At 39.8% G+C, this 20410-nt stretch overlaps 1 protein-coding gene across 1 annotated transcript; it reads right to left on the minus strand.

Moving 5' to 3' along the window:
- Nucleotides 1-18104: 18104 nt before the first annotated feature.
- LOC133065490 (signal peptidase complex catalytic subunit SEC11A-like) lies at nt 18105-18914 on the minus strand. The gene has a single exon (XM_061156235.1). The coding sequence runs from the start codon at nt 18876-18878 to the stop codon at nt 18375-18377; it is 504 nt and encodes a 167-aa protein (XP_061012218.1). The 5' UTR covers nt 18879-18914; the 3' UTR covers nt 18105-18374.
- Nucleotides 18915-20410: the final 1496 nt, after the last annotated feature.

Consider the following 20410-nt stretch of genomic DNA (forward strand, 5'->3'; position numbering starts at 1 on the left):
GCAGATGACACCACCCTTATGGCAGAAAGTGAAGAACTAAAGAGTCTCTTGATGAAAGTGAGAGGAGAGTGAAAAAGTTGGCTTAAAACTCAACATTCACAAACTAAGATCATGGCATCCTGTCCCATCACTTCATGGCAAATAGATAGGGAAACAGTGCAAACAGTGACAGGCTTTTTTTTCTTGGGCTCTAAAATCATGGCAGATGGTGACTGCAGCCATGAAATTAAAAGATGCTTGCTTCATGGAAGGAAAGCTGTGACCAACCTAGACAGCATATTAAAAAGAAGAGCCATTACTTTGCCAACAAAGGTCCATCTAGTCAAAGCTATGGTTTTTCCAGTAGTTGTGTATGGATGTGAGAGCTGGACTATAAAGAAAGCTGAGTGCCAAAGAATTGGTGCTTTTGAACTGTGGTGCTAGAGAAGACTCTTGAGAGTCCCTTGGACTGCAAGGAGATTCAACCAGTCAATCCTAAGGGAAATCAGTCCTGAATATTCATTGGAAGAACTTATGCTGAAGCTGAAACTCCAATACTTTGGCCACCTGATGTGAAGAAATGACTCATTTGAAAAGACCCTGATGCTGGGAAAGATTGAAGGCAGGAGGAGAAGGGGAAGACAGAGGATGAGATGGTTGGATGGCATCACCGACTCGCTGGACATGAGTTTGAGCAAGCTCTGGGAGTTGGTGATGGACAGGGAAGCCTGGCGTGCTGCAGTCCATGGGGTTGCAAAGAGTCAGACATGACTGAGCGACTGAACTGAGCTGAGCTGATAGGAAAAGAAGCTAAAGCAGGGCAGTGGAGAGCAGTTATGAGTAGAACTTAAGGGAAAAATGTATTTTCCTTTTCAACCCCAGCTTCTCAATCTGAGCCTGGTGCTCTTACCCATAGCTAAGGTAGCAGCTGCCCATTTAAAAACTTCTTTAAAACGTTCTTTGCTGTCCATAGGGCTTCACTTGTGGCTCAGCTGGTAAAGGATTCGCCTGCATTGCAGGAGACCTGGGTTTGATCCCTGGATTGGGAAGATCCCCTAGAGAAGGGAAAGGCTACCCATTCCAGTATTCTGGCCTGGAGAATTCCATGGGCTGTATAGTCCATGGGGTCACAAAGAGTTGGACACAAAGAGTTGGATGACAAAGGTCACAAAGAGCTGGAAAGAGTTGAGCGACTTTCACTTCACTTGCTGTCCATAAAGTGTAGAGCAGGCATTTGGAGTAGAAGGATTTGGGTTTAAATACTGACTCTTTCTCCCTTAAGATGGGGGAATTTCCACAAGTTATTTAACTTTCCTGGGGCAAAATTCATCTCTGAAATGGAGATAGTGGCACCTACTTCATGGAGCTGTTATGGGGATTAACTCAATTAATGCGAGGTAAGTGTAGTGCACAGTGCCTTGCAAGTGGTAGGTACTCAAAAGAAAAGAAAAGACGTCCTTATTCCTCTCCCCCTGGCATTCTAAGCCACTTATAACAATAAAAGTCATGAGAAAATTCTCTAGTTTGCCCAGGACCAAGCCCCAGTCCTTTCTGGAGCTGTCTGGAAATAACTGCCTACTGAGGCTTGGAGTCCCAGATCAGGTTTCTGCCATTCTGTGTCTGTGCAGGCCCTTTGCTCAGCACACTGCTGCCTCAGGACTTCTCTGAGACCTCCTTGTGTCATTTTTCTGTTTTTAAGCACACAATAATTCCCACCAACTGCAGGAGTGAGACAGGCTTTGATGTAATCATTTCAGATTTGTGGATATTTAGCTTGTTGACAATGTTTAATTTTCCTGATAGAAAAAAAAAAATTGCATGGAGCACCTCTTAAAGTTACTGAGAATGGAGTTACATTCTGACTTTATTGCTTTCATTTTCTCTTACTGAGTGCTGTTCAACCAACAAAAACAACACTGTAGGTTTTAGGACTCAGGGATCCCTTTTCTGCCGGGAACAAGCTGAAGACTGGCTACCAGGCTGTGTGCAGAGCCTGGTGTCTATCACAGCCCTATGCCCCAGAGTGCATAATTAATAAAGTTCTCCGATCTGTTTATTTGAAGCAAAGCTCATGGGAAACACAGAGCTGACTCAGTGCCTGGGGGCAAACTGTGTTAGGCATCAAAATGTTGTTTCATTTGTCAGAGCCTCGGCTGGCCCAGTAAACAAGCATGCCAAGTGGGAAGAGTTCTCTCTCTTGCATTTAACACAGTGCCACGCTCATCTGAAGGGTTCTTTATATAAGTTCTCCTCTTGGGCTTTTGCTTGAATCATCTTTGTGAAAACTTTTGATCTAAGTGGCTAAAATTATTTCCAAACCAATGATCAAAATAAAAGCATTTGCCCAGAGGATCAGCTGTCAAATAGCTTTGTGCCTTATAGACAGGTTTTCTTGACTATTCCAAATAATTTAGGAAGTGCTTTCTTCATTGCCTCTCATTTTTCAATAAGACTCACTTTTGTTTTTCTTTCTTCTCAAATTCGTGTCACTTCAAATTAAAAAAAGGGAGAATTGCTTTGAGTGGGAATGTAAAATGACCCAATTACTTTGGAAAGCAGTTAAGCATACACCCACCTCCTGACCCATCTTTTCTACTCCTAAGGATTTATGCAAGAGTGTTGAATGCCAAGGTCCACAAAAGAGACTGGTATAAGAATATTCCTATTAGCTTTATTAACAATAGCCTCAAATTGGAAACTATCCAACTGTCTGTTAATAGGGAAATACATAAATTCAGCATTGGAATATCTGCCAACAATAAAAGGAGCAAACTATCGAATGTGTAACAATATAAACTTAAAAATTAGTATGCTGAGTGAAAAGAAACCAGACGGGTCCCACCAGAGGGAAGGCTACAGGGTTAGGGTTAGAAGCAACCCTAACCTAAGCAAAGTAGTGAGAAACAATTCTGGATCTGCTCTGCAGCCCGAAGAAGTTCTCCAGGTTTCCCTTCCTAATCGTCTCTGTCTCTGACAAGGCCCTTTGGATTGAAGACTTGGTTGGTGGTCATTGGTTTAAAGTTGGTCTCTGGGTAGAGACTTTCAGATGACCCTTAGTGTGAATTCTAGACCCACAGGAAGTCCCAAACTCTGCCACCTCTGTCCTCAGCCCAGATGCCTGGTTCTCTGACCCTTAGCTGGCTTACCTCCCAGGGCTCTTGCCAGCCAGAGTGGTGGCCGGGGCCAGGAAATCAAATGTGTTAAATGGCTTTACGCGGGTGTGCATGCACAGGTGCTTCAGTTGGGTCTAAGTCTTTGCAACTCTTTGAACTGGCTCTTCTGTCCATGGGATATTCCAGGTAAGGATACTGCAGTGGGCTGCCATTCCCTCCTCCAGGGACTCTTCCCTACCCAGGGATCAAACTTACACCTCCTGCATTGCAGGTGGCTTTTTTACTGCCGAGCCACCAGGGAAGCCCAAACGGCTTCATATTAACTATCAATTAAAGTCTCTAACTGGTAAAGTAAACTTCTATTTCCAGCGATATTTTAAAGTAAGACATGTTGATTTCAGCAAAAAAAAAAAAAAAAAGCTTGCATTTTACATACCTTGTAATTTTTATTATTATTTCCTTCTCTTTTTTTGTGTTTATATTTTACACAGCTGCTAATCATTATGCCTTTGTATTATCTGCATTAACTTAAACATGTTATAGACATTTTCCATGTTATAGTGTTTTACCACACTTGAAGGAAAGACAGTGATGTGTATAGTGAAGGCAACAACCTCTTACTTTAACAAAAAGGTAAATAGCAATGAGTTTATATGAATAAAAGAAAGCACAGGTTATGAATTTCCTGAGGGAGATGTTTCTCAGTGTGAAGTCCTTCATAGAAATGCATATAGATGTAACCCCACACACCTACCCTATGGCATAGGTGGATAGAAAAAAAAGTGACCAAATATGTAGGTTTTGTGTGAAAAGCTAGTGTCTGAGGCAGAGACAAACATCTTAATGAAGTGGTGAAGCTGGACTTAAACCTCGGGTCTGGCCGACTCTCAGGTTCTGGGTGTTCCCACTGTTTCAGGCTGTCTGCTGCGACAGCTCAAAATCAGCAGGTTGAATTGTGTTGATGATTTTCAAACTGCCCTCAGGAGCCAGTGAGGGGTCTAAGAGACACTTCAGCCTTAACTGACCACATCCACTTTTCTCTGCTTAACAAATGGGTTTTCCTGTAAAATACCTTGTGAAGGGATTTAGTAAAGATGTGTTGGGACTTAGCCACCTGTGCCCAGCTCTGGGCTGCCACAATCCTTGAGTCACTTCACAGATGATTTCCAAGGTCTGTTCTAGCTCTAACACCAAGGTCCCTTCTGACTCTAACAACCTTGTTGTTAAGACTGTGGTTCTGTAATAGTTTGGCCTTAACAGGAAACAAAGTATTTTTCTTCAGAGCAGTAATGTAGAAGTCTGATTGCCATCCCTTCCTTACAAGTGGTCATTAGGAGATCCCCAATCTCAAACCCTGTAACAAAGAAGCCCTCTCAATTAGTCCAGACTTTTTGATCTGATTTCAGCTCAGATAGGACAAACATCAATCAGATTATACAATACTTTCATGCTCTTCCAACTTCTTAATGCAGTAGTTATTTATCATAGTATTTTTTACATCAGAAAAAGATTTTACTACTTAATGTGAAGACAATTCATGCACATAAATTAAAGAGGTGAACAATCTTAGTGACTTTGAGATGATGATGATGATGATATTTATTGTCATGAGTGTTTCAAGCTCTGTTGCAAACACTTCACATATCTTCATTAATTATACTATATATGTCTCATGCTTTGGGAGGAGCAGGTTGAGAAACTGAACATACACAAAATAGAGTTTAACGTTATCATTAGACAATACCTCACACCAGGAAGAGAGGAAAGATTAAATCAAGCCTAGTGTCTCTGGGAGTTGGTCCCTGAGATGGTTGTAAAGGATACTCTGTACTGAAAAGTCCTTGATTCACTGGGTGAATGGATCCCTTCCTTTCTTTACTTTTGAGCTTTCTTCCACTTCCCAAGCCCAATAAAAATCCCTAGCTTATTGCCTTTGACTTCTAGATCTCAGTCTCTCCTCCTATAACACAGGGATGGTGCAGGGGAAGGGCTCCTGGCTTTGAAGTCAGAATACAGCACATGGGGGAGGAATTAATCAAGATTTTTCCCAACTGTCAGATCACTGCTCACATGTTATTAGAAGGACCCTTGGAAAAATTGTGTTAACATCCAGATAAGCTGTTGGACCACTTGTTAATTCCGAGTAGGGAAATAGCAGAATCTAATTTCTTGACTTGAAGAAACTAGTTGTTTACTTGTATATTTACTTTAAAACATATGTACCCTGGGCCTTGGAAAGATCTTGGCTGCTAGTTGTACAAACTTCTCAAAATAGACTCTTTACTCTTGTTATTTTTGGTTTTGTGTATGTGGCGCATTTGGGGAAAGACGTCGGGTGATGACGTGAATTCATGGTGGAACATGGGTGAGGAGCCAGTCTCACGATTTCTCAGGGTTCGAAAAGCAAGTAGTTTTTGTAACATCGTAGCCTACTCTGTGCATTTTTTCTTATATTTAAATACTGTCATATTTTCTGAGCAATTGCCCTTGGATTGAAGAGCAGACAGCAGATTCAGTTCTCTCTCTCTCTTTTTAACGTTTACATCCATAAGAATGGCTTGTCTGTGCTGACTGGGGGATGAAACACCAACCACTGCTTATAACCTAATCTGGGAAATTTCTTTCCTATTCACTCACAGCTTTTTTGAATGCATCATTTTTATAATTATTAAGACAAAAACAGCTTCCCTCCAAACAGCCAAGTATTTATAGTAATGTTTAAGGAAGATGAATTATCCAAGGATAATTGGAGAACAAATAAGGCAGGTGATAATTAAAATACTTGATATTTAAAAATTGAATCAGCTGAAACTTTGGATCTTGGACTTCTAGTCTCAAGAACTGTGGGAAAATAAATTTGTTATTAAAGCCACCCCATCTATTGTATATTGAAATGGCAGCCTGATGAGACTAAAAGAGATTATTTTTTAAGAATGGCATTTTTTTAATTATAGAAACTTGTGTAATACAAATGTTCATAGCAGCACTATTGAATATAACACGATAGATAAAGGTGGAAACAATAGAAATGTCCATCAACTGATGGAGGAATAGGCAAAATGTGGTATATAATGGAATATTATTCAGTCATAAAAAGAGTGAAGTGTTGAGAGCATTGTAACATGTTAAACCTTGAAAACATGCTAAATGAAAGAAGCTAGATACAAAAGGTTATATCTGATTCCATTTACATGAAATACCCAGAATAGGCAAATCCATAGAAAGAGAAAGCAGATTAATGGTTGTCAGGGGCTGGGGCGAGGGGAGAATGGGAGTGACTGCTTAAGGGGTAAAAGGTTTCCTTTTGTGGTGATGAAAAGCTTCAGGAACTAGAACTTAGTGATGGTTGCATTAACATTGTGAAGGTACTGAATGCCTGAATAGTATACTTTAAAGAGGTCAAAATGACAAATATTGTTTTATGTGCATTTTACCACAACAAAAGGGCAGTATATGCAAATGTAAACATTTAGAAAATACAGATAAGCTCAAAGGGAAATAAAAATGATTATCTATCTATCCTCTTCAATAAAGGCAGATTCTGCTGTACCTACAATTTGGAACCTAGCTTATCTCTTACTGTATCATGAATTTATACTCATGTAATCAGATAGTCTTTACAGCACTTTTAATGACTACACAATATTCCATTGAACAGAGAAATGATAGCTTCTTTTGCCAGACTCTTACCATTGATAGGTTATTTCTATCGAAGTATTCTTGAAATGTCCTTGTAGATAAATCCATGCTCACATTTGTGATTATTTTCTCAGAATAAATTCTGAGATGTGGAATTGCTTAGCCAAAGAATGTAAATTTTAAAAAATTGACTTTATGTTTTAGAACAGTTTTAAGTTTACTTGAAACTGAGCAGAGAGTTCTCATATATGTACCTCCCCCCACCATTCGGTTTTCCCTATTATTAGTCTCTTACATTAGTGTGATGCAGTTGTTATTACTTAATGAGCCAACACGGACACATGATTATAACTAAAATCCATACTTTATTCAGATTTCCTTAGTTTTTACCTGATGTCATTTTTCTGTTTCAGGATCCCATCCAGAGCACCATATCACATTTAGTTATCACAACTTCTTAGGCTCCCCTTGACTGTAACAGTTTCTCAGACTTGCCTTGTGTTTAGTGATCTTGACAGTTTTGGGAAGTCCTGGTCACATTGTAGAATGTCCCTCAATTGAGTTCTGTCTGATGTTTTTCTCATGGTTAGATAGGGGCTGTGGGGTTTTGAGAGGAAAATCACAGAGGTAATGTGCCTTTTTCATTACATCATATCAAGAGTATGTACTGGCAACATGATTTATGGCTGTTGATGTTGACCTTGATGTTGACGACTGTGATGTTGGTGTTGACCTGACTGATGCAGTGTGTGTCAGGTTGCTCAGTTGTAGAGTTATTCCCTCAAATTCTCTCTACTCTTCGGAAATATTCTGAGCAGTCACTTAGGGAGAAGGGAGATATACTTTCCATGAATATAAATATTGTTAAGGTTTTTGGTATAAATTGTGAAGTTATTCTCCAGAAATATTTTACCAGTTAACATTTTCAGCAGCAATGTGACTATGTGTCTACTTTACTGCAAATTTTCCAGCACTGGATATTATTCTTTAAAAAAAATCTCCTGAGCTTCAAGAGGAAAAATGGCATCTCATTTTTAATTTGTATTTATGAATTTATTAAAGAGTTGGTATATTTTAAAAATTATATATTTTGTTGGCCATGTTAACATTTTGACTGATCGTATAAGTTGTCACATTGCCAGTAATTTTTTAAAAGTTTTCTCTTTTCCTTTTAATTTTGTTTATGGTATTTTGGAGGGGCACAGAAATTTTTATTTCACATGATCAATTCTGTCAGTCTTTTTCTTCATAATTTCTATCTTTGTTGTCATGTTTAGAAATGCTAAATTTACACTTTGTAAAATACCTGGACAAATTTATATTCAGGGAGTTATTATTATAGTGTTCTTTTTCTTTTATTATTGCTTATTTATTTACTTGTTTATTTTTTGTTGCTTATTATTATTATTTACTTATTGTTGTTTGCACTGGGTCTTCGTTGCTGTGTGTGGGCTTTCTCCAGTTGCAGGGAGTGTGGTCTACCCTTCATTGAGGTGCATCTGCTTCTCATTACGGTGGCTTCTCTTGTTGTGGAGTGAGCTTCAATAGTTGCAGCATGTGGGCTGCAGTAGCTGTGGTGTGTGGGCTTTAGTTGCTCCATGGCATGTGAAATCTTCCAAGACCAGGGATCAAACCTGTGTCCCCTGCATTGGTAGGCAGATTCTTTTCTTTTCAGGAAGATTTTTTTTTTTTTTTAGGTTGAGTTCCCATGAAATTGGAGGACGTGGCTTGACTACATAGAGGTTTTTCTCTGAAACAGCTAACAGTGGACACAAGTTCAAGATGGATAACTGTAACTTATGGCCACTCATGGAGATTTATGACACTGGTTTTAATATTTTAAAGAATTCCTGAAATGGGAGTGAACCGGCTGACATATGACATGATGATACCTGACATATACCTGGGATTCTCCAGGCAAGAATACTAGAGTGGGTTGCCATGCCCTGCTCCAGGGGATCTTCCTGACCCGGGGATTGAACCTGCCTCTCTTATGTCTCCTACACTGGCAGGCAGGTTCTTTACCACTAGCGCCACCTGGGAAGCCTTTTAATGGAGAGAATTAAATGGGAGCCCCGCCTGGTGGGCTGCCGTCTATGGGGTCGCACAGTCGGACATGACTGAAGCGACTTAGCAGCAGCAGCAGTGTTCTACAAACTATCCAAAGGAGCTCGTGTCATCTGCTGCAGCCAGAGCCAGACACACAGACTAAGAGTAAGAAGCAGGCTCCGAGGGAGCTGAGATCAGGGAAGAGAAGGGGGCAGCGAGGATAAAAGAGAGGACATTTTCAACCTAATTTTGACTGAATTATAAACTTGAATTGACTATGGAATGACTGAATTCAAACAAATTTATCTGAGGGTAACCAGATTAAATTTTCTCTGCTTTGAAGCAGAATGGAGACTCAAGGCAGAGATTACACTCAATTATAGGAGAATAGAGAAAATCACGCTTTTGCACACTCAAGTCAGTGACTGTGAAATTTGTACTGGCTCCAATAATTCCAGGCAGCCAGGTGTCAGTAAAGTCTCAAGAACAGATCACAGAATCATTATGGGCTGCGCTTCCAAGTTATTACCTCATCTGTGGCCACAGCGCAGAAGGTCCACACAGTGTCTTGTCATCAGAAATCATGATGAAATCCTTCCAAATTTCTGTTCAAAATGTTCCCTTTATATTAGAAAGCAGAGCTGATCCTTGTTGGTGGAACAAGTACATTTTTTGAAGTTCTGAAGAGATTCAGTCCAGATTGTAACCCTATGATTCTAAAAGCAGGAAGTATGAAATTGCAGATTGCTGTGAATATCTTCTTGAGTATATCTTCTAGACCCGCTGCCAAGACTCAGTGCTGAGGCGGGGTTGGGGGTTTGGGGGTGGGTGGGACAGGGCCTTAGGCCTCCTGCCTCTGAGGGGTATGGGCAGGAACTTGTAGAAAGGGAGAAGAATGAGTCAGGGTATCAATTCTCCCATCTCCCTTTGGGAGAGTCTCCTCTGTTTCCTAGGGCTCCCTCCTCTGCCATTGCTGCTGGACCTTCAGTGGTAGGGTAAGGGTCATAGCTGATGGCCTCTGGCCCTTTAAATCTGGTATCCGTAGCACCACAGGCAATGTCATTATTGTGTATTTGCTGCCTGTAGGGAAGCAGGCTGGCAGTACTCAAAGGAGGACTCCACCCCAGGGAGGCAAATCAAAGCCTGCCACCACCACCCAGGCTTTCTCCAATTGGAATCTGCATATGGGCCCAGGGGAGCCCATTATGAAAACACCTATTTCCATACACTCCCAACCAACACTCTAAACAATTTGTGCTCTTGGTGAGGAAGCCCCATGAGAAATTGAAAATTTTTTTCTGGGTGACGTTGAGAAGATCGTGACATGATTTGGGTAAGTTTCATCATGAAATGAATCTTGTGCCCACCTGCGCCTCTCGTGAAATCTCATTTCTGGTAAGGCACAGGTGAGTGTCCTGGCCAGAGCACACTATTATTTAATTTTCTAATTTAAATTTATTTATTTATTTTTGGCCACACCTCGTGGCTTTGTTGTTCAGTTGCTAGGTCATCTCCGACTCTTTGCGACCTCATGGATGGTAGCATGACAGATTCCTCTGTCCTAATTCCCAGAGCAGGGGTTGAACCCATGACCCCTGCAATGGAAGCGTGGAGTCCTAATCACTGGGCAGCCCCACATACTACTATTTTAGACAAATTAACAGGGGTTTCACTGATTGGATATATACTATGAGGCAATTTAGACATGTTTTACAGAAATGCATCTTCTTTTATAATTGCATCAAAAAGTCAAAATGTCAGTTCAGTGCTAAAAACCTGAATGAAGTAGTAAAAAATCTTCAAAATCCACCTTTTATTCCCTTTTTATAACTGATAAGCCAATATTAATGTATTATTTTTAATTAAAGTCCATAGTTTATCAGTATCAGTTCAGTCATTCAGTCGTGTCTGACTCTTTGCGACCCCATGAAATGCATGCAGCACGCCAGGCCTCCCTGTCCATCACCAACTCCCGGAGACCACCCAAACCCATGTCCATTGAGTCGGTGATGCTATCCAACCATCTCATCTTCTGTCTTCCCCTTCTCCTCCTGCCCACGATCTTTCCCAGCATCAGGGTCTTTTCCAATGAGTCAACTCTTCACATGAGGTGGCCAAAGTATTGGCGTTTCAGCTTTAACATCAGTCCTTCCAATGAACACTCAGGACTGATCTCCTTTAGTATGGACTGGTTGGATCTCCTTGCAGTCCAAGGGACTCTCAAGAGTCTTCAACACCACAGTTCAAAAGTATCAATTCTTGGGCGCTCAGCTTTCTTTATAGTCCAACTCTCACATCCATACATGACTACTGGAAAAACCATAGCCTTGACTAGAAGGACCTTTGTTGGCAAAGTGATGTCTCTGCTTTTTAATATGCTATCTAGGTTGGTCATAACTTTCCTTCCAAGGAGTAAGTGTCTTTTAATTTCATGGCTGCAATCACCATCTGCAGTGATTTTTGGAGCCCAGAAAAATAAAGTCAGCAACTGTTTCCACTGTTTCCCCATCTATTTGCCATGAAGTGATGGGACCAGATGCCATGCTTTTAGTTTTCTGAATGTTGAGCTTTAAGCCAACTTTTTCGCTCTCCTCTTTCACTTTCATCAAGAGGCTTTTTAGTTCCTCTTCACTTTCTGCCATAAGCGTGGTGTCATCTGCATATCTGAGGTTATTGATATTTCTCCTAGCAAACTTGATTCCAGCTTGTGCTTCCTCCAGCCCAGCGTTTCCCATGATGTACTCCGCATATAAGTTAAATAAACAGGGTGACAATATACAGCCTGAACGAACTCCTTTTCCTATTTGGAACCAGTCTGTTGTTCCATGTCCATAGTTTACATTAGAGTTAATTCTTTGTGTTGTACTGTCTATGAGTTTTGACAAATGCATAATGTTTTGTCTTCACGATTATAGTATCATAAAAAATAATTTCACTGCTCTTAAAAATCCCCATGCCTCATCTATTTGTCCTTTCCTCCCTCCTTTCCCAGCCTCTGGCAACCAATGATCTTTTTACTGTCTCCAGTTTTGCCTTTTACAGTATGTCATATAGTTGAAATCATATATGTCACTTTTTCAGACTAGCTTTTTTCACTTAACAATATACATTTAAGATTCCCCCAAGTCCTACCAAGTGGCTTGGTAGCACACTACATTTTATTGCCAAATAATATATTCCATTGTACCAATAATGTTCCATTGTACCACAATTTGTTTATCCATTCATTTATTGAAGGATGTCTTAGTTGTTTCCAATTTTTTTATAAATTGGATATAAAGCTGCTATAAGCATTTATATGCATGTTTTGTATGGACGTATGTTTTCAAATCACTTGAGTGTGCACCTTGGAGTGAGACGGCTGTATCATTTGGTAGGACTGTGCTTAGCTTCGTAAGAAGCTGCCAAACTGTGTTTCAAAGTGGTTGTACCATTTTTCAGTCCCACCAGAAATGAATGAGATTTCCAGATATTCCAAAGCCTTGCCAGAATTTGGTGGGTTTTAGGAGTTCTTGTAGATTTTAGGGTCTGGTTCTTTCAGGATCATTGGGATTTGATTTTCACATATACCTCAGGGCAGATATTCTGAACCCTTTGCTTCCCTGAGTCAGAATTACAGGCTCATTCCAGGGAGTGTTTCTAAAGAGGAACACTGTCCTGGGCAAAAGCTACCAAAAGGGTCTGTAGCTTTTTCACTTGGTACAAGAGTAGAATTTCATGTATACACATCAGGAAGAAAGTAGCTTGCTTGAGGGGTCAAAAATAGTGACACAAGACCCCCTGGGAAGTTGCCCTGAGTTCCCTAGGCCCCACTGCCTGGCTGCATTGAACTCGCTGTCTTTGAAGGTCTCAGTCATTTCTGGCAGGCAGAGACCTCTGTGGGGTCTCTGAAGAGCGGGGGAAAGCCAGGAGGGAAAAGCATGAAACCCATAGCTTTAATCTCTTCTTACTTCTAAGAGAAGAGTAGATGGGACATTAAATACAGTTTGTTTGTTTTTTTTCTTCTTCTTGATCTGGGTTAACTTCCTTCAAGAGGCTGCTTATTCAGGTCACCAATAATGACCCTGCAGGGATTAAAAACATTTTTGCACAGTGAAAGTACACATTCACATTCAGAATTTTAGTTAATAATTTCTCCACAGACATTGTCTTCCTTCATAATATCTCTCTGCATCCAGCTCTTCCCACCGCTCTATTCCTGTTACCAGCAGCTGAGTTCAGACTACCTACCAGACATAAAGGTGGCCACATACTTGATCTCCTTGGCTACATAGTCCCTCTCATAGTGACTCAGGTTCAAAATATTGAATCCATTCTTTTCCTTCATAAAGTCTTATTCATTGTTTCTCTGAAGATCTCTTCATTTAGATTCCCACCTTATCCCCAGACTCCAGCACCTTACCTCTAACTCTCCCATATATTCTCCATCAAATCTAGGGTTTTTAATCTGGATCCAAGGTGTTTGCTCCAAAAACTTAAAAGACCTATGCATTGCTCCTGTCTTTGGTCCACTGCTGCTCATGTGTATCCCTCTACCTGGCATTTTTTCTTCCTTCTTCCTCTAAAGAACAATTTGAATTCTACCTCCTCTATCTAGGGTTGCCATTTCAAGCAAATAAAATATCCAGATATCCAGTTAAATTTGAATTTCTGATAAATAACAAATAATTTTTTTTAAAAGTATAGTACATACTTACACTGAAAAAATTACTTGTTTATCTGGAATTCAAATTGAATTGGGCAACCTATATTTTACCTGCTCACTCTACCACTAGGGAAACTTCTTGTTACATGATCCAATTATCTTTTTGTAGGGCTATTCTGTGTGACCTATGGGATCCTAGTTCCCCGACCAGGGACTGAACCCAGGCCCTTGGCAGTGAAAGCATGACATCTCAACCACTGAATTGCCAGGAAATTCCCCAATCCAGTTGTCTCTGATCTCATTTTTTTAGTTCTACAAACAACTAATTCAGTCTTTCATTACAAGGTATCTTGTATTATTGATTATATATACAGAATTAATACTTGTTGGTCAATTATTAAATACTAGGCATTGTGCTTAGTTCTTTTTATACAATAGCTTATTGAATTCTTAGAAGAAATATGTGATATAGTAGGTACTACTCTGCTATCCATTTTACAAATGAGGAAGCTGAGTCTTTGAGAGGTTATTTTATTTGTTCAAGATCTCAAAACTTATTAAACTTCAACTTTCATTTGTCTGTGGAGTGACCAACTTGTTCTGGTATCCCTGGTACTATTCTGATTTTAAAACAGAAAGTGCCATATCTTGGGAGCCCTCTTGGTTCCAGGGAAACCCTGTATGTCTAACTTCAAAGCCTAGAATCCTATCCTCATTCCTATTTTTTTTTTTTTTTTGAGAATTTTAATTTTTTTGTCTAAGTTAGGCTATAATGTCCCTAAGTTCGGGGTAGTATCTAATGGCATTTATGATACTTAGAATTATTTAGTACACGCTTGTCAAAGGAGAACCAGGAGCTCCCCTCAGTTGTCATACCTCTTTTCTTGGGCCTCTTTGGATGGCAGGAGCTGAAGACTGTGTGGACCAGTGTGCTTGGAGGTGCGCAGTCTCAGATACCACTGAGATTTGTGCATGGCCAGTAGCCTTTGCAACAGAGGCATGCAGGTCCATCTTTGCTTGCAAAGATGCTAGTCTATTGTTACTATCAATAGCAGCAGTGCCTCTAAGCAGGTGAAAATGCAGCTCCTTATTAGGTGTGTGGTGCCTCACATGACAAGCTGAACTTGGAGAGACTTCCTTATTTGAATTCTGAGTTAGGACATGGGTGAGGCTGGAGAAACAGAAACCAAGGTGCTAAGAGGAGTGAAATGCCATGTGGTGGGAGCAAGCACATCAGCACCTTGGGGGATGGACAGCACCCAGGGAAGCCGAGTGGCTGGTGTTTTTATTTTTTATTTTCTGAGATAGTGCTTTTGTGCAATAGGCACATACCCAAAAGATTGATATATTATTACATTATTATGTAATAACCAAGTGGTTAAAATGATGATATGCAGGTCTTCTTGTTATACTGCAAAGTGGTTATAAAGTATGATGGAAAAGGCAGAAATAAGAGGTTTCCATCCCCTCAGGGCATCTGTAAAACTTGTCTCAACCTCATTTTGAATGCAGGTCATTATTGAGCTTGTGTTAAATATAAAAACTAAGCTGTGTGTGAAGAAATCATTTATAAAAATCATTTGCTATTTTTAAAAAATCTATTGAAATTGAACTGATAAAGGCTAAGACTCTCAAGGTAGCTATTTTTAGGTGCTAAATTTCACTTCAAAATGCTTGAGTTTTAAAATGCACTTTTGTTTCAGGCTTTGTATTAAGAGAGTATACCAGATATGGGGCCTAAAGCTTAGGTGCAGTTTCCATTTTGAAGAGAGCTGATAGATTCTTTCATCTTTCCCTCATTAGAAACTCAGGTGTCTTTTCCTCATCCCAACGGGATGGTCTCTCAGTCTGTCAGTGTGACATTCAAAACCACTCCTGATTTAGCCCCACCTTTCCAGCTCATCTCCAACCAGTAGGCACCATAGACTCTTTTCCACCTAGACTCATTACTGTCCTCCAAACAAACAAAAATTTAGTTTTTCTGCCTCCAAGTCTTTCTCTTGTGGAGTATCATTAAATATTTACTCTCTTGTACTAGACTGGGTTCAAATGCTGGTTCTGCTACTAACGACATGATCTTGGGAAAGTTTTCTAACTACTCTATGCCCTGATTTCTCCAACTAGAAAGTGAAACTAAAATAGTTCTCCTTCAGGGGTACAATAATTCATATTAGTGCCTAGAACAACACACAGCATATACTAAGCACTCGGTAAATGCTAGTTCCTCATTTATATTGTTGGATCTCATTGTTCTCCCAACTTACTTCAAAATAAATCTCTTCCTTGTAAAGTAAGTCAGGCAGAGAAAGGCGAATATCATATGATACCACTTACATGTGGAATCTAAAGAAAGGGTACAGGACTTTACTGGTGGTCTCATGGTTAAGATTCTGCGCTTGCACTATAAGGGGTATGGGTTTAATCCCTGGTTGGAGAAGTTCATGCCATGAAGTGCAGTCAAAAAAGAAAAAGAAATTTTAAAAGGGTACAAATGAACTTATCTACAAAATATCGAAAGAGAGTCACTGATGTAGAAAACACACTTATGGTTACCAGGGGGTAAGGAGGGATAAATCAGGAGATTGGGATTGACATATAACACTGCTATATGTGACATAGATAACTAATAAGGACCTACTGCACAGCCCAGGGAATTCTACTCAATACTCCGTAATGACCTATATGGTAAAAGAATCTTAAAGAGTGGATATATGTATACACACAACTGATTCGCTTTGCTGAACACCTGAAACTAATACAACATTGTAAATTAACTGTACTCCAACAAAAAATTTAAAAATATATGTACAGTTTCAAGGATAAATATATATATAAAACTTCAAAATAAATAAATATAGATTAAAAAAAAATATATATATATATGTAGCTTCAAAATAAATACCTTCCTTGAAACTTTTCCAGATCACCTCATCCTACAGTGTGCTCTTTCTCTTGGGAAATCCCTAGTTACTGACACTGTTTCTTTGGCAGGTGGTTGACGTTCTTTTCACCTGCTTATATCTTACAGCCACACACACACTCCAGCCACACACCGGGGTGTTCAACCAGCTATTTGTTGAGCAGTCACTTTGCATCAGGCCTTGTGCCCAAGGCATCACAGGAAAGCAAGCCCTCTTTATGTCATTTTACAAAGGAGAAAATTAAGGCTCAGAGGAGTGAAGTGACTTGCTGGGGTTTCCGAAGTGAGGATTGATGATTCTGGGCTTCCAACCCAGATTGCTCACTCTCCCTCCTCTACTAGAAAACAAGTGAATCTTACACCATGGCTGCCCTTAGGGTAGGAGGCACTCAGTGTACTTTGCTGGTGGTTTAATGGATCAATATGCAAGTTGGTTGCCTTTATAACTGTCATTCAGTAGTGCGCTATGGTTGTGATTATCTTGATAATGATAAAGATTCTGCATGAAAAATTTTGACGGGCTTTGAAAAGATAGACTATAACTTATTCCTCTTGGGTTGAATCCCGTGTGAATCTGAAAAAGCAGTTCACATTCATTTTTACTTGAACTGTTCCCTGCTGTTGTAAATATAGTTAGATTGGAATGTTAGAACTGATTTTATTATCAGTGCTGTTTCTGTCACAAAGGAGACTCTCCCATGACTCAGTGCCAGCTAATTGGTCTGTCAGTGGCTTTCTTTGTTAGGTGAGTCATTTGATCCACTGTTGACAAGGTGCAAGCTGCTTTCTACCCACTCTCAGGAAGCTCCAGTGGGCCTGACATTCTCAACCCCTAATCAAGATGTTATTAAAGCAGCTGATGATTTACAGTGAACAAGGATGAAACTGTATTGCTTTTGTAAACAGCTGCTGGAAAGACAACTTGATGTAGTTTTAGTGATGCATGAATGCCTCCCCTCTCAGAGTATGTGCATGCATGTGATACAAAGGCAACTTCAGAGATTTCTAAATTCCTTGCATATATTGATCTATCTTTACTGAGAAATCTTAAAGAGCCAGGTCCATTCAATCAACAAATATTTTATTAAATTTTACTATGTGCCTGATACTGTTGTAGGTACTGAAGCTACAGCAGTAACAGAAATAGACTAAAACTTCTGCCCTCCTCAAGCTTCTTCTTTTTAAACTTTTTATTGGGAAAAAAATTCCAAACTTACATAGAAGGAGAAAGAATAATTTTCCTATTATTCGGCTGTAATAATTACCAATGTTTTGTCATTCTCTTTTCATCTATCCCTCCCACCACATGCTTTTTTATTTTAAAATGGAGTGTTTTAAAGCAAATCCCAGATATTAAATATTTTATCATAAATATACTTTAGTATGAATCTCTACCAGATAAGAATTTTTAAAATAAAAACAAAATCATGTTACTATTATACCTAACAAAATTAGCAAAATTTCTTAGTATCATTTAATATCCAATTTGGACTAAATTTCCCTTGTCTCCAGAGTTTTTTTTATATTTCTTTGTTTGAATCCACATCCAGACAGGGTGTGATATTATAGGTTGTGAAGATAACTCTTATGTCTCTTTTGATTTATACCAATTCCCCTTAGCTATTTTTTGGAAGTGGTTATTCAACCTGGAGAGGTTCCCACCGTTTGGATTTGGCTGGATGTATCCTTTTGATGATTGTGATCTTCCTTTATGCCTCACATTTTCTTTCTTTCTTTTTTTTTTTTTGCTCAACCTTTTAATATAAAAAATTCACTGATGTACAAAAATGCAAAGTGTGACAGTGACAACATATGAAAACCTGTGACTCAAAGTCCCCTCGAGTGCACGTGGTGGTGCACACACACCCGCCCACATGTGCTCTGGCGTGGAAACATAAACTAATGCAAACCAGTGCTACCAAGAAGCGCCGACATATGTTCTCCATTCCACCAACCACAGATCGGCATCTACTCCAAACATTCAGTAACAAAAAGTACAGCATCTTCCAGGAACAGCAAGGCAGACTTCTTACTCACGATGGACCAGCACAAATAAACCCAGCAAAAAGAGCACAGCGTACTTAAATTTAGGATAGTCATTCATGAGGATCGTCACAATCCCAATATAAGGAACAAATCCCCTTGCTCTCCCCACAACATCTTTTTTCTCTAACCAATGTTGTCCTTGTTTATAGAGGCCTCGGTCATCAACCGCATTATTATCTCCTTTGGTTAAAAACTTGATATATCCATTTTGCTTTTCATGAATCTTCAAGACTCGGTGAACTATAGGAATCTCTCTTCCTTCTATCCTAAAAACAACAATTTCTCCCACTCGTATGGGATCTTCAACTCGATTTGTTAGAAAGAGAAGATCTCCTCTATGAAATGCAGGTTCCATGCTGCCACTGAGCACCACTACAATCGGACTTTCACTTCCAGTTATGACCATTAACCCCTTCCAGATCATTAGTGCCGAGGAGACAATCATTCCAAAATTTAGGACTTGATAATACAGCTGCCGCTTGTTCATCCGCCGCACATCATCCAAAAAATTCTAGAGACAGCATGGCGGAGCTGGCGAGGGGACACGGGTCACATTTTCTATAGATATATCTAGAAACTTGATTAGAGTCAGTTTCAATGTGTATGTTTGGTGGGGGAGGGGTGTGTGTATTGGAACTAACCTCCTAGTTGAAACTGGCCTGATGCTGTGTTTGTGTGCTAGAGGTGTTTCTGGAGGTATCCTGGTGACCAAAAATTTGAGTGTGTGTGTTAGTTGCTCAGTTGTGTCCAACTCTCAGCAACCCCATGGACTGTAGCCTGCCAGGCTCCTCTGTCCATGGAATTCTCTAGGCAAGAATACTGGAGTGGGTTGCTCTTCCCTTCTCCAGGGGATCTTCCTGACCCAGGGATTGAACCCACATTTCCTGCATTGCAGGCAGATTCTTTACCATCTGAGCTACCAGGAAAGTCCAAAAATTTGGGTGACCAGGATGAAAAACTTAGCTCTTGTACAACAGTAGCAGTTTTGATTCTGATGCTATGAAAAATTCCCTTTGTTCCTTCTTTTATGCTTGACTCTAAAGAAAACTTAAAAGTGGCTGTGTCACATGATGTTTGTGAGTGGCACCAACTGGAGGGCCCCAGAAGTGGTGTCACACACAGGAGCAAGGTGGTTTTGAAAAATTCATTTGATATTGTCTTCTTGGAAAGCAAGCTAACAAAAGAGAGAAAAAACTTACAGAATAGCCTGAATCTAAATGAGATTAGTTGAACTAGAATATCTGAGGGTCTTTATGGTTTATGTATTTTGTGAAAGATATCCAGGTGATTTGAATGTGCAACCAGGAATGAGACCCACAGATTAATAAGGCTTGTGAGATCTTCAGCAGGCAGTCTCCCATTGAAGTCCTGAGAAAGAAAAAGCGGTAGATCAGGGAAAGGCAAGCCCCAAAGAAGCATCAGTAGGAAGTTCCTGGGATGTCTGGTGGTTATTGATTTGTAAGGATTTCAGTGGTGTTGATGAGTTTCTTCATTAATAAATTATGTTATGAACTTTATTTTTAAAGCATGACAAGGGGGACTTTGCTTTGTAGAATCCAAAAATATGAAAGAAGGAAAGGATGATTTTACGAGCCCACAGCAGAGGAGAGTTGCTATTTATTGACATGGGAAGGTTATGGGGAAGGGTTCTATTTTGAACATGTTATATTTGAGATGCCTGTTAATGAACAGATGTCTATTAATCTACAGCATATTCTAGATTAGAAGCTGAATAGGCAGTTGAATACATGTCTGAAATTCAGGGCTGGAGGCAGACGTTTTGGAATCATGAAAATAGAGATGGTATTTAGAGCCATGGACTGGATAAGATCACCTAGTAAATGAGAAATTGGCTTCCTGGAAACCACATGAAGAAGATTCCTACAGGACCCTTATAGGGGTTTCTCTGAGGCATATCTACAAAGGTGGTTGCTGAGTCATAAAGAATGCTGATAATTTTTCACTAAATATTACCAGATTGTTCTACAGAATGTATTTAGCAGTTTAAATTCCCATCAA

This window comes from Dama dama, chromosome 11 (genome assembly GCF_033118175.1).
Source record: "Dama dama isolate Ldn47 chromosome 11, ASM3311817v1, whole genome shotgun sequence".
NCBI lineage: Eukaryota > Metazoa > Chordata > Mammalia > Artiodactyla > Cervidae > Dama > Dama dama.

Bases quoted from the DNA above. Each gene is read 5' to 3' on its own strand.
- LOC133065490 (XM_061156235.1), bottom strand. From the start codon at position 18,878: ATGAACAAGCGGCAGCTGTATTATCAAGTCCTAAATTTTGGAATGATT.